Source organism: Salvelinus sp. IW2-2015, linkage group LG9 (assembly GCF_002910315.2).
Source record: "Salvelinus sp. IW2-2015 linkage group LG9, ASM291031v2, whole genome shotgun sequence".
Classification (NCBI taxonomy): Eukaryota; Metazoa; Chordata; class Actinopteri; order Salmoniformes; family Salmonidae; genus Salvelinus; species Salvelinus sp. IW2-2015.
In genome coordinates, this window is record NC_036849.1 from 17,336,879 (window position 1) to 17,352,229 (window position 15,351).

Consider the following 15,351-nt stretch of genomic DNA (forward strand, 5'->3'; position numbering starts at 1 on the left):
CTCACGGATGATCAAAGGAAATTGGATGCACCTGACTCCAATTTGGAGCTCATAGCAAAGGGGTGTGAATACTTGTTTAAATTAGATATGTCTGTATTTCATTTTCAATAAATTTGCTAACATTTCTAAAAATAAGTCTTCATGTTTCAGCCTTTCGTGTGTAGATAGGTGAGATTTGTATTTATTTTTACTCGGGCTGTAACGTGGAATAATTCAAGGTATGAATACTTTCTTAAGGCACTGTACCTGTACACCAAGTACACTTTTAATATTTTATTGAAACATACATGTATAATGTATACATGCATTTACTTGCACCAGGTTTTCATAAAACGTGATTTACATGATCAGTTATCAAGCAGTTCACCTTAACTTTGTGAGCATTATGCAGCAGAAATAAAGTTACCTTTTGCAAAGTCAAAGCAGTTAGTCTGGTAAGTATTTTACTTATACAGGTTTACTTTGTAGTATTATATACAGCAGTAGTTATTGTACATATTTGCTACTGAACATATAGCGGCTATTGTTGAATAGGCTAATACATTGCATTAGAGCAGTTATACAGCGAAGTTCATTTTGTACAAATTGCACCAGCATTCAAAATAATCAGGATCTGAGATTTAAATATTTGTACAGTTCACAAGAAAATTCCAAACAGTATTAATAAGCATTATGTGTGTGCCTTGCACCTAGAGCTATATCCGCACAACTGAAAGAGTTATGGGTTTAAGGTCTTTGATATACCTGACATGCTTCTTAGGCTGTATGTATCAGTCTATGGATGATATAGTACTAGAGGGATATTGAAATGATGACTGGTTGCTGAATACAGCAACAAGCCAAAGCTACATTTTAATTTGGAGAGGGTCATGTAGTCTTGCCACGGTTGATTGAACAATGACCATTTAGTGCTCCACTGTAGACAACATAAATAACACAGACTTTACCAACAGTCAGAAACACAAAGCACTCACTTTGATTCAATTCAACTGGCCCTTCTACACAAGGCCACATCTACTAAGGCTGCACTTTCAAAACATAGGCATCAACGTCATACATACAATAGTATTCATATATCAAATGCAAGACATACTCAATGAGAACACTACCATCTCACCCTCTGTGCTTTACTTGCCCCCTGAGTTGTGGCAAATTGGTCAACTCCTTTAACATTGATGAATATGTACAACTCTGTAGACAACATCCAAGCAACAGTTCTCAGCTACAGCATCGGCAGTTAAAGTGTTATGTGCAAAGTATGAGGGGGAAAGTTTCTGTTTACTTAACTTCAATGATATATTGCTTAAGTCTTGTGAGGGAAATATCTTGTTCACCTGTCCTACAGTATGATGTACTGGAAATATATTTCCAGATAGAATGAGTTGCAGGCATTCAGAGCTATGACTGAAGGTTGCATTCCTGCAACTTATTTTCTCTCCAAATATTCCACTGTACTTTACAGTGCACTCCAGGACCACAGTAAGCACCAAAGTTCTCTAAATACCTGACTAGTTGCAGTGCTTCTAACTACTCTATATGCTCAAAGGTAGCCAAATAAGACTGCATTTCAGGTCAGACACCCCGAAGAAAGCGTATATATAAACGCTTGCTTTACAAAAATAAAGTCAACTCACTAATTATGGATGAAACATACAGTAGAAATAGCTGTCCTTCATTATAAAAAATATAGTGATTTCTTTGTCAACAGTTCTTGGATTATTTGCAGGAGGGTGCTGGGAACAGAGGGGAGGGGTATGGTTGGAGAAGCTTGGCAGTGCTGCTGAGCAGGTGGGAGGGGGGGTGCCCCCATTAACAGGCTGTCCCTCCCAGTGCCTGCAGGCAGGTAGAATAGCTGCCCTTAGTGGATGTTGAGGTTGTTGAAGTGATCGAATGTAGCTCCCAAGGCCCAACTTGTCTCAACATTGTTCACCTTCTTGGCGAGCTGTGGATCAGAACAAGAAAAAAAACATACAAAATAAACCATCATGTTAAGTTTTGACCTATTAACCTCTTGTTGCTTGTCCCCTCCCTGTGTGCCCAGTGACCTGTTCCTGACTGTCTCACCTGCAGCACTGTGTTGTCCTTGAAGCCAAAGCCCTCCTTCAACAGACATGTGATATATGTCATATCCATGCAGAGGAAGGGGCTGATGGGACGGTACTTGGTCATCTTGTTGCACACTTAAACAAAAACAAGACGGCACTACATTAACAACAACTCACATACCACTGACAGAAAGCAGAGAGCACGGGTGGGTGTATTTAGAGATATCTTGTGTCATGTTCAAAGTGGGGTCAAGCAGCAGACAACCTCTAACCTGTATGCCACATTATAGAAAGCTGGTCATCTTGTTTTGTTTATTTAGTTTGTTTAGCTGACTGAGCAAGGGGGTGTGAGAAGAGTCTACACATGTTGGTGAATCTGGGGGTGGGAGGCCGAGCCAAACAGACTAGCTGTACACAGCGTGTCTTTCTCAGTCTCAGCCCCCGGGTCGGGTTGGGTGTTGTGTGGCTGTCAGGTACAAGAGACAGAGCTCAGAGCTGCCCAGGTCAACTGCCTGCCAACCTGCCCAATGCCAGACGTGTTCATTGAGACCATGTGAAAGTGTTCTCACAATGCAAATAGACTTTACATAACACACCAACTCACTCCTGCTAGCTGTAAATCTAGCACAACACGGGCATTTATTTTGCCACATACTCTAATGGATTAACCAAGGCTATATGTCCATCTAACGTGTCAGGACACTTTTCACATCACATTACAGTCAATTATGTGTAAATGTCCAAGTGTATATAGAATATTAATGTATTTGTGTATGCTCCAAGAACAGTTAAGAATCAGACATTTCATCTAATGGTCCTTGGTTGTATTGGAAATGGCAGAAAAATGTGCCAATGTTAGGTTAGCTGTGTCAAGAAGAAGTTTGGCCACAAACAAGGTTGAATATTTGTGTGAGTTCAAACAGCGTGTATTTTTGCAGGCAAACTTTGTGGGGTAAGGAACTGATATTTTTTGAGGCCTTGTGAGATTGTTGGAGTCTAAAATAAACACCAACATTTCTGGATTGTACACTGTGTACTGTATCAATATAGTCAACATGTGTCTAAGAGAAAAGCCTAGGACTCTCTCACCTTCTTTGGCTCTCTTCTTGAAGTCCCTGACTTCTACCATACCACCCCGACTGCCATCTGGAAAACCAAAACAAGACTAGCCTACTTTTAGTGATCTGCTACAACAGTTGTCATTTCAGTTTTCCAAGCATAATCATGAAAAATGCAGTAAATGTATTTGAATAGAAAACAATTAAACCATTCTTTTTATTTAAACACTTCATATCATTGAAGTTTTACTGGATGCAGACTGAATGGGGATTTTGCAGCTGTCATGCTCTGTGTGTCTTCTCACCAATGAGGCCTGACTCCACAGCTCTGTCGAAGTAGTAGGAGAAGGCGTAGAAGATGCTGCTGCCCTTTATCTCGAACGGCTGGTGCACGATGCCTTTCACCACCCTCATCACCTCATAGTAACACAACTTGTACCCTGCATAGCCTGGAGAGAGATCTCATCATTAGTATCTAACACAAGCTGTACTCAATCTTCAAGATAGGTATCATATTTAGATTACAGCGTTATGTCAGCTTTATGACAACAAAACACCCAATTCAATTGTTAACAAGAATAATTCAAAATCAGCACCAACAATAAAATATTTATTTTCATATGAGAGTAAATTAACTGAGTTTGCTGCATGCTTGTGGTGGAATGCACTGGGAGACCCTGGAGCCTCTTTATGATGTCAAAATGGGGTTGAGGCTATGGGCTCTCAAGAGCGCGACACTCGAAAAACCCTAAAAGTACACTCACAGCACCCTGGGATTGGTTGGTTACAACCAGGGAAACCAAGTGCTGACAAGAGTAGCACTTAGCATAGGCCTGTTGGGTGATCTATTTTTACCACATAATTGTGAGCGGTCAACATCAAGCCTTTCGTTACACAGAGAAATAACATCTCTGGGACTAACCCAGTATCTTTTGGCTACATGACTGTGGTATGGGAGTGTTGCATTATTTGCGGAGTTAACTGACAATTTTCCTCTCATTTAAATACAAGGTTTGCTGTATTATAACTGTTGAAAGTCTGAGTGCAGAGAGAAAGAATGACAGAACATGCATTTTGCACCACAGTGCAGCTGGCTCCAGTGGAAAAATGTTCCCAACTCTTACTCAACTAAACTCTTACATTGAGCTATCTGAGACAGAATAATTGATTTCTAGATTAGAGGATTATAAGAAAAAAATGATGTTATCGAAATGGTATGTTTTATTTTGCGCTTACCATCAGGAATTCCACTAACTTTGTAAGTGATTCCACCAAAAGTCCAGTCCTCTCTGAACTTCTTGGGTAGACAGGAGCTTGTGAAAACTTTCCACTCCAGACCTGAAAGAATAAACCAAATTGGTTATAGGATTGTCCATTGTCCCCCCGAGGATGACATTTAAATAGTGTGTCTGATTTATAGAAATCTTTAGTGTGTCTTGTAGCATTATACAAATCTATTCATTTGTCATGAACAGATGAATGACTGTGCAGTTAAGCTTGCATATCTAAGTAAATATGCCCATTTTAAATTACCATCAGCTCCCAAAGCCCCAAGAGTTGCCAATCGAGCAGCTACAAGTCCATTTCCAAGGTAGCTGAATGAGGACAGAAATTCAGAATACATTCATGACAATGCCAAAGTAATGTGAGTATACTGTTTTGCATTGTATGCCATATAAAGTAACTGCTGTACCAATGGTTGATTACTCACCTGTGAGTGTAGAGCTGTAGAGTGTTATTGAACATGTTGATGTTGGCAATGTAACTGGCTGGGGCGGTGAACACTGTTTTCTATGGGAACAGAGAGAGGTGTTCAGTAATATGTCATTAAATAGCAATAGTTCTCTCAATCTTTGCAAAACGTCACTAACAGTGGAGTTCAGTTGAACATTTACCTTTGATTTTGGAAGGAAAGTGATCTGGGTTGATCCTCCACCCAAGTCCAGGATACCCACTGTCTTCCTGGTCTTGGCATACAAGTGACCTAAAGCAAATAGACGGAAAGTCAAACACACAGAATTGAAAATAGAAAATTATAGACAGGATGCTATCCATCATCAACATTATAAACAGAAAGTAGAACATACACGTACTGTACATTGACCACATACTGCATTCATTCATATTCCAACCACCCGCCTGAGACAAAGACTGGCATTCTAACAGATATACAGGGCATTCAGATCCCCTCCCTTTTTCCACATTTTGTTACGTTACAACCTTATTCCAAAATGGATTAAATCGTTTTTTTCTACATCAATCTACACACAATAGCCCATATTGACAATGCAAATGTATTAAATAAAAAACTGAAATATCACATTTACATAAGTATTCAGATCTTTTACTCAGTACTTTGTAGAAGCACCTTTTTACGCAGCGATTACAGCCTTGAGTCTTCAAATCAAATTTTATTGGTCACATACACATGGTTAGCAGATGTTATTGCGAGTGTAGCGAAATGCTTGTGCTTCTAGTTCCGACAGTGCAGCAATATCTAACAATTCCACAACAACTACCTAATACACACAAATCTAAGTAAAGGAATGGAATAAGAATATATACATGGATGAGCATTGACCGAGCGGCATAGGCAAGTTGCAATAGATGGTATAAAATACAGTATATACATATGAGATGAGTAATGCAAGATATGTAAACATTATTAAAGTGGCATTAAAGTGACTAGTGATGCATTTATTAAAGTGGCCAATGATTTCAAGTATTTAGGCAGCAGCCTCTCTGTGTTAGTGATGACTGTCTAACAGTCTGATAGCCTTTAGAAGCTATTAGTCAGTCTCTCAGTCCCAGCTTTAATGCACCTGTACTGACCTCGCCTTCTGGATGGTAGCGGGGTGAACAGGCAGTGGCTCAAGTGGTTGTTGTCCTTGATGATCTTTTTGGCCTTGCTGTGACATCGGGTGATGTAGGTGTCCTGGAGGGCAGGTAGTTTGCCCCCGGTGATGCGTTGTACAGACCGTACCACCCTCTGGAGAGCACTGCGGTTGTGGGCGGTGCTGTTGCCGTACCAGGCAGTGATACAGCCGGACAGGATGCTCTGAGTTGTGCATCTGTAAAAGTGTGAGGGTTTTAGGTGACAAGCCAAATTTCTTCAGCCTCCTGAGGTTGAAGAGGTGCTGTTGCGCCTTCACCACACAGTCTGTGGGGGGACCATTTCAGTTTGTCCGTGATGTGTACGCAGAGGAACTTATAACTTTCCACCTTCTCCACTGCTGTCCCGTCGGTGTGGATAGGGGGGTGGTCCCTCTGCGGTTTCCTGAGGTCCACGATCATCTCCTTTGTTTTGTTGACGTTGCGTGAGAGGTTGTTTTCCTGACACCACACTCCGAGTGCACTCACCTCCTCCCTATAGGCTGTCTCGTCATTGTTGGTAATCAAGCCTACTACTGTTGGGTCGTCTGCAAACTTGATGACTGAGTTGGAGGCGTGCTTGGCCACGCAATCATGGATGAACAGGGAGTACAGGAGGGGGCTGAGCATGCACCCTTGTGGGGCACCAGTGCTGAGATTCAGCAAAGTGGAAATGTTGTTTCCTACCTTCACCACCTGGGGGCGGCCCGTCAGGAAGTCTAGGACCCAATTGCACACGGCAGGGTTGAGACCCAGGGCCTCAAGCTTAATGATGAGCTTGGAGGGTACTATGGTGTTGAATGCTGAACTGTATGCAATGAACAGCATGCTTACATAGGTATTCCTCTTGTCCAGATAGGATAGGGCAGTGTGATGGCGACCTATTGGGGCGGTACACAAATTGAAGTGGGGTGACAGGTAAGGTGGAGGTGATATGATCCTTGACTAGTCTCTCAAAGCACTTCATGATGACAGAAGTGCTATGGAGCGATAGTCATTCAGTTCAGTTACCTTTGCCTTCTTGGGTACAGGAACAATGCTGGCTTTCTTGTGGGGACAGCAGACTGGGATAGGGGGAGATTGAATATGTCCGTAAACACACCAGCCAGCTGGTCTGCGCATGCTCTGAGAACGTGACTAGGGATGCCGTCTGGGCTGGCAGCCTTGCAAGGGTTAACATGTTTAAATGGCTTACTCATGTCGGCCACGGAGGTGAGCCCACAGTCCTTGGTAGCGGGCCACGTCGGTAGCACTGTATTATCCTCAAAGTGGGCAAAGAAGGTGTTTAGTTTGTCTAGAAGCAAGATGTCGGTGTCCGTGACGTGGCTGATTTTCTTTTTGTAGTCTGATTGTCTGTAGACCCTGCCACATACGTCTCGTGTCTGAGCCGTTTAATTGCAACTCCACTTTGTCCCTGTATTGACATTTCGCTTGTTTGATTGCCTTGCGGAGGGAATAACTACATTGTTTGTATTTGGCCATATCAGTCACCTTTCCATATTTATATGCGGTGGTCTGCGCTTTCAGTTTTGCATGAATGCCGCCATCTATCCACAGTTTCTGGTTAGGGTAGGTTTTAATAGTCACAATGGGTACAACATCGCCTATGCACTTCCTTATAAACTCACTCCTTGAATCAGCATGAATAGTCCTTATCACGGGTACATCCTGTTTGAGTTTCTGCCTATAGGAAGGGGGAAGCAAAATGGAGTCATGGTCAGATTTGCCGAAAGGAGGGCGGGGGAGGGCCTTATATGCATTGCGGAAGTTAGAGTAGCAGTCTTCTTGAGTATGACGCTACAAGCTTGGCACACCTGTATTTGGGGATTTTCTCTCATTCTTCTCTGCAGATGCTCTCAAGCTCTGTCAGGTTGGATGGGGAGCGTCACTGCACAGCTATTTTCAGGTCTCTCCAGAGATGTTCGATCAGGTTCAAGTCTGGGCTCTGGCTGGGCCACTCAAGGACATTCAGAGACTTGTCCCGAAACCACTCCTGTGTTGTCTTGGCTGTGTGCTCAGGGTGGTTGCCCTGTTGGAAGGTGAACCTTCGCCCCCAGTCTGAGAGCAGGTTTTCATCAAGGATCTCTCTGTACTTTGCTCCCTTCATCTTTCTCTTGATCCTGACTAGTCTCCCAGTCCCTGCATCTGAAAAACATCCAAACAGCATGATGCTGCCACCATGCTTCACCGTAGGATGGGGCCAGGTTTCCTCCAGACGTGACGCTTGGCATTCAGGCCAAAGAGTTCAATCTTGGTTTCATCAGACCAGATAATCTTGTTTCTCATGGTCTGAGAGTCCTTTAGGTGCCTTTTGGCAAACTTCAAGCAGGCTGTCATGTGCCTTTTACTGAGGAGTGGCTTCCGTCTGGCCACTCTACTATAAAGACCTGATTGGTGGAGTGCTGCAGAGATGGTTGTCCTTCTGGAAAGTTATCCGATCTCCACAGAGGAACTTTGGAGCTCTGTCAGAGTGACCATCGGGTTTATTGTCACCTCCATGACCAAGGCCCTTCTCCCCCGATTGCTCAGTTTGGCCGGGCGACCAGCTCTAGGAAGAGTCCTGGTAGTTCCAAACTTCTACCATTTAAAAGTGATTGAGGCCACTGTGTTATTGGGGACCTTCAATGCTGCAGACATTTTTTGGTACCCTGCCCCAGATCTGTGCCTCAACACAACCCGGTTACAGAGCTCTGCAGACAATTCCTTTGACCTCATGGCTTTGTTTTTGCCCTGACATTCACTGTCAACTGTGGGACCAGACAGGTGTGTGCTTTTCCAAATCATGTCCAATTAATTGAATTTACCACGGGTGGACTCCAATCAAGTTGTAGAAACATCTAAAAGATGATCAATGGAAACAGGAAGCACCTGAGCTCAATTTCGAGTAACATAGCAAAGGGTCTGAATACCTTATTTTTTTTATTTTCAATACATTTGCAAAAATTTCTAAAAACCTGTTCTTACTTTGTCATTGTGGGGTATTGTGTAGATTGATGGGGTAAAATATGTATTTCATCCATTTTAGAATAAGGTTGTAACGTAACAAAATGTGGAAAAAGGGAGGGGATCTGAATACTTTCTGAATGCACTGTAGGTCTGTGGCCACCGAGAGGAAGAAGGCTATTGTTTGGGCCATAGGATAGGTTTGAAAAGAAATCTCCTCTTATTACACAAACACTGCGTAAAAATTGAGGGAATTTTACATCCCATCGTGACCAGATGGTGGCCAACATGACTCAATACAAGACAGTCAGACAAAGACAGGAGTCTTTCACTGCCCGGCAACTGTGGACAGTGTAAACCTCAGAAATGATCCCCCTGACCATTAACACCACCTTAGTAAAACATGAGCAATGCCTTACCTGTCAAAAAGTTCACCGTTACCCAGGCCAGGACTCCTACGAGAGAGAGTAGATGGAGAGAGTAAAAACATTCACTTGAACAAAATCATGTGCAATTGTTGCCTTTGTAGTCGGAAGTTACCATACATATTGCCATTTGAACACATACATAGAGGACAGACTGAACTGTCAGTTCAGAGATTGGAGTGTTTTTAATATAATTTAGCAGCTGTGCTACATTAGTAATATTTGTCTGACATGCATAGACCAACCCAGGTAATTACTACTGTCTCAGATCTCATGTTATGGCTCTCATAAAGTGAGTCTAATGAATTGCACATCTGATGAAACAGGAGTTAGTACGGGTGTCTTAATGAGTGATGTGGAGGATCACTTAATATTGGGCGTGGGAAGGGAACTTAGACAAGGTTATTTAGTTGCTCTATGATGTAGCAATAGAGCTCTTATAAAAACATGTTATGAGGACAGAGTTGGTATATACTAACCACCTGGTTTGACAATACTGCAGTGTTTTGCTAATCTAACCAATGTCTGCAATTAAATGATTGAATGAGTTTCACTCTTTACCAACATAACAAAAATACCACAGTAGCGTAAAATAAAATTAGAGAGATGTTGGTGACATACCAACAAAATGGCATACCTTCATTTGTTCCATTCATTATGGAGACACTGTTGTTTGGTACAAAGAAGGGGGACTCGCCAAAGACTTCCCGAACCTACATAGACAATTTATGATGACAGTGCATATTAACAAAGAACATCCTGAATAAAGACAATAAGAACAAAACATGAAGCTAAAATGCCATTATATCTCTTATATCTAGACTCAGGAATCATTCTGAGGCACATTAGTCTGAGAATGACGAAATTCAAAAACCACAAGCATAGCTAGAGTAGCCGCATTCATTTAATTTAATAATTCAAATGACATATTCCACTACATTTTGCACAGTGATGGCGACCAAAAAGTCGGAAGACTTTTCCCCGTTCTTTCAAGGACACTTGGAAGCACTTAGCGGTTTCTCGTCCCTATCCTTGGCGGGACGGGTCATCCCTGTGCCAAACTGTCTGAGGGGAGAGAAAACGTGCATACCTCATCCAGCAGAGCGTTAGCCTTCTCCTCGGGTAGGAGGCGGAGCCCGGCTGTGGCTTTCAGGACCACCGGGGTCTGCTTCCACTCATGCTCTGGCACCGTCTTCTTGGCCACCTTCAGCAGTGCTCTGATCGTGTCCCCACCCTGAATGGGATAACAGGCATTAACAGATGAGCATGGTCGCCACTGGAACACTCAGCATATCCGTGACCAAACTAGGCTGATATGGATATTTCAACAGTGAATTAAGTATATAACGGCATTAACATATTCAGTTGATTAAAGGGTTGATATGTTTGTCCACATATGCTGTTCACATCATCAGGTTTGTAAAATGTAGATCAAAAAAGTAAAGATCAGACATAGTGATAGCATCAGCAGAATCAGTTCATGTAATTATACGGTCTACATCACATTGCAGACTGTAATGTGGACTGTGGACAAACCTCCTAATTCCCCCAATCCCTAAATGAGAAAATGATAGACATGATACATACCTCTTCAGGCTTATCTTTATAGGCAGACAGACCAGGCTTCACTGCATGATACATCTCATTGTCCAGAACTGGTAGCTCAACTAAAAAAAGAAACAGTGGATGCATTCAAATGTCAAACAAGATATGAACATGTGAAATAATAGAACTCTGTTACATTTATGTCTGCTTTTAAATTAGCTTTGTTGCTTCAATCACTTCATTACTTTACAATCGCTGATGTTTAGACAGTAAATACAAAAACAACAAATTCCCTTCTAGAGTCCATTGGAGGTCTGTTTTTAGGTATTTCAGTCACACTAACTACAACTCAGCTGCCTCTGGGTTCCGTTTTGCCCATGCTTGCTCTCTCCCCATGCTGACGGCACATGCTTGTGTTTACACCACTGAGCGAATGACCCAACAGCAAACAGACTCTCTGGGAGACCGCTGAGTGTAACGCCCTATTGGCTCCTGAGGCAGAGTGAATGAGATACACAGAAAGAGAGAGAAAGCACTCACCAGGGTCTTTCTGAATAAACTTGTAGATGTGGATACGGGTGCCTGTGCTCCCAGCATCGAACATGATCCCATAGAAAGTGCGGCTGTTGATAGGTTGGGAGACCTCAGGCAAGACTTCAGGCACAACTTCAGGCAGGAGGTTTTCGGGCAGGAGGTTTTCGGGCAGGAGGTTTTCCATGTTAGCAGAGTGTTCGTGGTGGACTGTCTGGCGGTGATAGTAGGTTGCCTCCGCTTGGAAGTTCCAAGCCAGAACCCACATACACATTACTGTAAGGATTAGCATCTGAAGAGACATCGTTTAACACCCGAAGAAACACTGATGTTTTTGTAAAAGCTAAGCAAAACACGTTACAGTGCCTTTTTCAAGTTAGTCTTCTTCAGAGGAGCAGAACAAAATGCAGTGGCAGCAGCTTGCAGAGGTGATGAGAGGGAGGCAACCGGAGAGGCAGAGGCAGAGTGGGTAGCAATGCACACTCAGGACTGTCTGGTCATCTGTTTACAGTATATAAAGACATAAGGGCTTGGTGTGGGGCCACACCATCACAGGCCATCCACCAATCCTGTTGCGTTCCATCTCAGTTCCTTCAAGAGTCCCCCTTGCTGGATACTGAATACCTGCTTATCAGAAGATTTTATTCCTAAACTGGGTAACACTAAACCATTTCTTTTCTTAATCTTTAGTGTGCAAACTGGAGCCAAAAATCCCCCTAAAAGAAGAGGATATATCAAGACATCAAAACGACTGGCTTGCAGAAACTTGCAGCAATGTTCTTAAAATAAATTTTATTGGTGTATTTAATTAAGACTTACATGCAAACTTGCCGATTACAAACATTTCTTTCCTTGATCTTGACTTTTACATGCACACTTCAGTTACTTAAATTTGCCTGAATTGGCTTAATTAGCATGATGTCAGAAATAAGTTATTTTAGAGTAGATTACTTATTTTAAACTCATGTTGCTTGCACTCATTAGTATTTTGAAACAACTTTAAACTAAATAGAAATATAATAGTTATTTCATAACTGATTAAAATGTTTGTTTTTCTAGTCTTAGTTTGAAAAAAGGGTATAAAGAAAAGTAGACATAATCTAATATACTTTGGGAGTTTCAAAGTAAGGGTAGAAAGAAAAGTAGATATAATCTAATATACTTTGGGACTTTATGGTGAGGATATAAAATGGCATTAAAATCATTAAAATTAGGAAACACCAAATGCTTTAGCAGAATTTTGAAATTCAGACAGAAAATATTAGTCATTGCGGGGTAGAGGAGTTGCAAGATGGATTGTGCATTTCTACCTGACAACCAAAGTTGCGACAGGCAAGAATTTTCTCTGGATATGCACAAGTCATTTTTTGTATGTATTACATTCCAAACCTATCATGACATGTGTGAAAATGACCACATTAAACCTTTAAACCCCAACCAACCTTTCACAAGAGATGTGCAGATGCAACTTGCACTCCAACTTGCATAAATGCTGAAAGAATGTAAGCAATAATCTCACTCCTACTCATCCCTGTGCTAACCACAAGCTTTCCTAGGAAAGAAATTTAAAGCAAGTTTCACAGGAGAGACCATGAAAAGCATGAGTGGCTGCTCTCAGTTTTAGGTGTGTGGTTGCCTGGTTGGCAGGCGTCTTTAACCAGTCTATCAGCAAAAGTATTCTAATGTACTGTTCAAAGTTTCCAGGTGGGAGAGAGGCAATAACGATGTGCTACTGCAGCTCAGCAAAGAGGCCCTTCTAACTCAGAGACCTCATATGAACTGAGCTTTGCACCAGAGTGAGATTTCCTTCACTCAGTCCCCACAAGAAGCTGCAGCAACAGTGAACAAAGACTGGGCTGAAACATGTAGAATTTGTATATTTCTAGATGCAGGCTTGCTGAACTGGTCTCACCCAACTCTGCTTCTGCTACTAATGAAACTGGTTCACCACCCAGTCAAACAGAGGGTGAGTGAAGCACAAACTGTGGAGGCATGTGTCAGCTAGCTCAGCTGGCAGGGTGAAATTGAGCGGGAATGGGGGCGGACAGTGGTCCTGCAGCAGGACTTGAGGGCAGATAGGAGGTCCACAGAGAGGACATTCCAATCCCGGGACACTCCGCTGTGCAATGCACTGTTCTAACATTGTAATTTGGACTAAAAATATTGCACTTTTCTCCTTCCTTTTTTTCTAAATACTGTGGGTTCTTTTTTCCAATCCTGTGGCTCACCAATATGGTCCGTTCCCCCTATCAAAGCATGCATGTGCTGGACCTCTCATTAACTTTGTGTCAATTTAAGAATATTCTGATCTGGCATGCCATGACAACATTGTAATGCTTTATGAGCCAATTTAACAGGTTGCTGGCTGCTCACACTCAAAAACACAAGATGTCATATTAGAGTTACTAACTCCAGTCCTTACGAAAGCCATGACGCGTGTCTGCTGTCCCCCCATGCTGCCATCTCCAAAGTCCTTTATGGGAAGACGAATCTTGCCCTGACAAAGACAAAAGTATTCTACTTTATAATTAAGTTTGGCATTCAGACATACAGTAACCAACAGTAAGTACTACTATAGAAAATGATGTCCAGTATTTTGATCATTTGCAGTGTTTTGATGGATCTGACACTTGGGAGCTTACTACTTGTACTTATTACACACTGTGTTTACAGCATGAGTCAAAACATACGCCATACCTACATGATCCAATTACAATGATTTCAGAGGACAGCCATCGTCTGACGAGTTCTGACCAATGGAGGTCAAATGACTAATGTGAGCTGAGCTGCAAAAAGCGAAACTAGAACTGTTCAGTGGTTGTGGTTGAAAACCATGATAAAAATTATATTTTGTTTCATTGACATCTGTTCATTTTTTGCTGTTGCTGAAATTGTTGAGAAAAACAGTAACTTGTAAAGCAAGGTAATTGGTAAATAATATAAAAATCTATATGAGAAGTTTCGTTAGCCTATATGGCTTTAGGGAGGGAGGCATAGACCTACAGAAATGAGGCGGCAGTATGACACAGCACATACTAGTCAAAGGTCCAATAAGAAATCCTCAGTGGTGGCCTATCTTAAATACAACTTTTGATGTTTTGTTGCAACTTAAACAAATGCTTTAAAGCATGAGAGGTGACCCGGGCTTTGTAATCCAAGCCTTGCAATCTATTATTAATATACCGCAATGTTACCCTCAGGAATTTCATGTTTGTGGGTGTCCTACACCAAAACTCGATTGAAGAGACCTAAACCTTGTCATTACAATTCCAATGATAATGACAGCTTCGAAATGCTCAGGGTTATTTCAGTTCTCTACTCCCTGTCATAGCAATTAGCTTTAAATTTAGTCCTCAAACTCTGTGCATGATGCCAGTGCAAAAAATATATATTCTAAAATTTACAGTAACTACACCCTGAGATTTTATGATATACTTTTTTGTTCAATGTTTAGTTAAATATTGTTCCTTGGGCACCCTCCAGTTTCTCCAAAAAGCAGAATTTGGAAGCCAGTTCAGCAATGTGGGCTTTGGATTCAAATGACCTGCAATAACTTTACATTGTTTATTTCAGTTGGTTGAGGTTCTCAAAATCTGCAAAGTCAACTGCAATTTGTTGAATTTTTGTGGATTCTCCGCAATTTATGTAATCCAACAAAACAGCTGTGTGATCCTGATGGCTGTGTAACCTGTCAGAGGTCCAAGGTTCTTCCCAGGACACACAGAACAAATATCCTCTTAGAAGGGGTGCAAATGTCATTCCATACCAGGGGGTGCACCTCATTAAACATAGACCTATGAACAGATCCTTGTGTCATTCGGAAAGTATTCAGACCGCTTGACTTTTTCCACATTTTGTGGAATACCCCATAATGACAAAGCAAAAACAGGTTTAGAAAATGTTGCACATGTATAAAAAATAAAAAAACAGAAA

The 15,351-nt window shown here is 41.8% G+C and overlaps 1 protein-coding gene across 1 annotated transcript; it reads right to left on the reverse strand.

Moving 5' to 3' along the window:
* Positions 1-228: 228 nt before the first annotated feature.
* On the reverse strand, positions 229-12,127 carry LOC111968714 (ectonucleoside triphosphate diphosphohydrolase 5). Its single transcript, XM_023994531.2, has 13 exons — positions 11,428-12,127; positions 10,930-11,009; positions 10,433-10,576; positions 9,980-10,055; positions 9,337-9,372; positions 4,999-5,087; positions 4,815-4,894; positions 4,637-4,698; positions 4,340-4,441; positions 3,409-3,552; positions 3,135-3,191; positions 2,065-2,180; positions 229-1,942 (listed from the first exon to the last, which is right to left on the reverse strand). Exons 1-13 carry the CDS (start codon positions 11,720-11,722, stop codon positions 1,859-1,861), a joined length of 1,365 nt encoding a protein of 454 aa, XP_023850299.1. The 5' UTR covers positions 11,723-12,127; the 3' UTR covers positions 229-1,858.
* Positions 12,128-15,351: the final 3,224 nt, after the last annotated feature.

Bases quoted from the DNA above. Each gene is read 5' to 3' on its own strand.
- LOC111968714 (XM_023994531.2), bottom strand. From the start codon at position 11,722: ATGTCTCTTCAGATGCTAATCCTTACAGTAATGTGTATGTGGGTTCTG. The intron at 4,699-4,814 runs GTGAGTAATCAA...GTCCTCATTCAG, and splicing joins CTACAGCTCTACACTCACAG to CTACCTTGGAAATGGACTTG. The intron at 2,181-3,134 runs GTGAGAGAGTCC...TTTTTGTTTAAG, and splicing joins CAAGAAGAGAGCCAAAGAAG to TGTGCAACAAGATGACCAAG.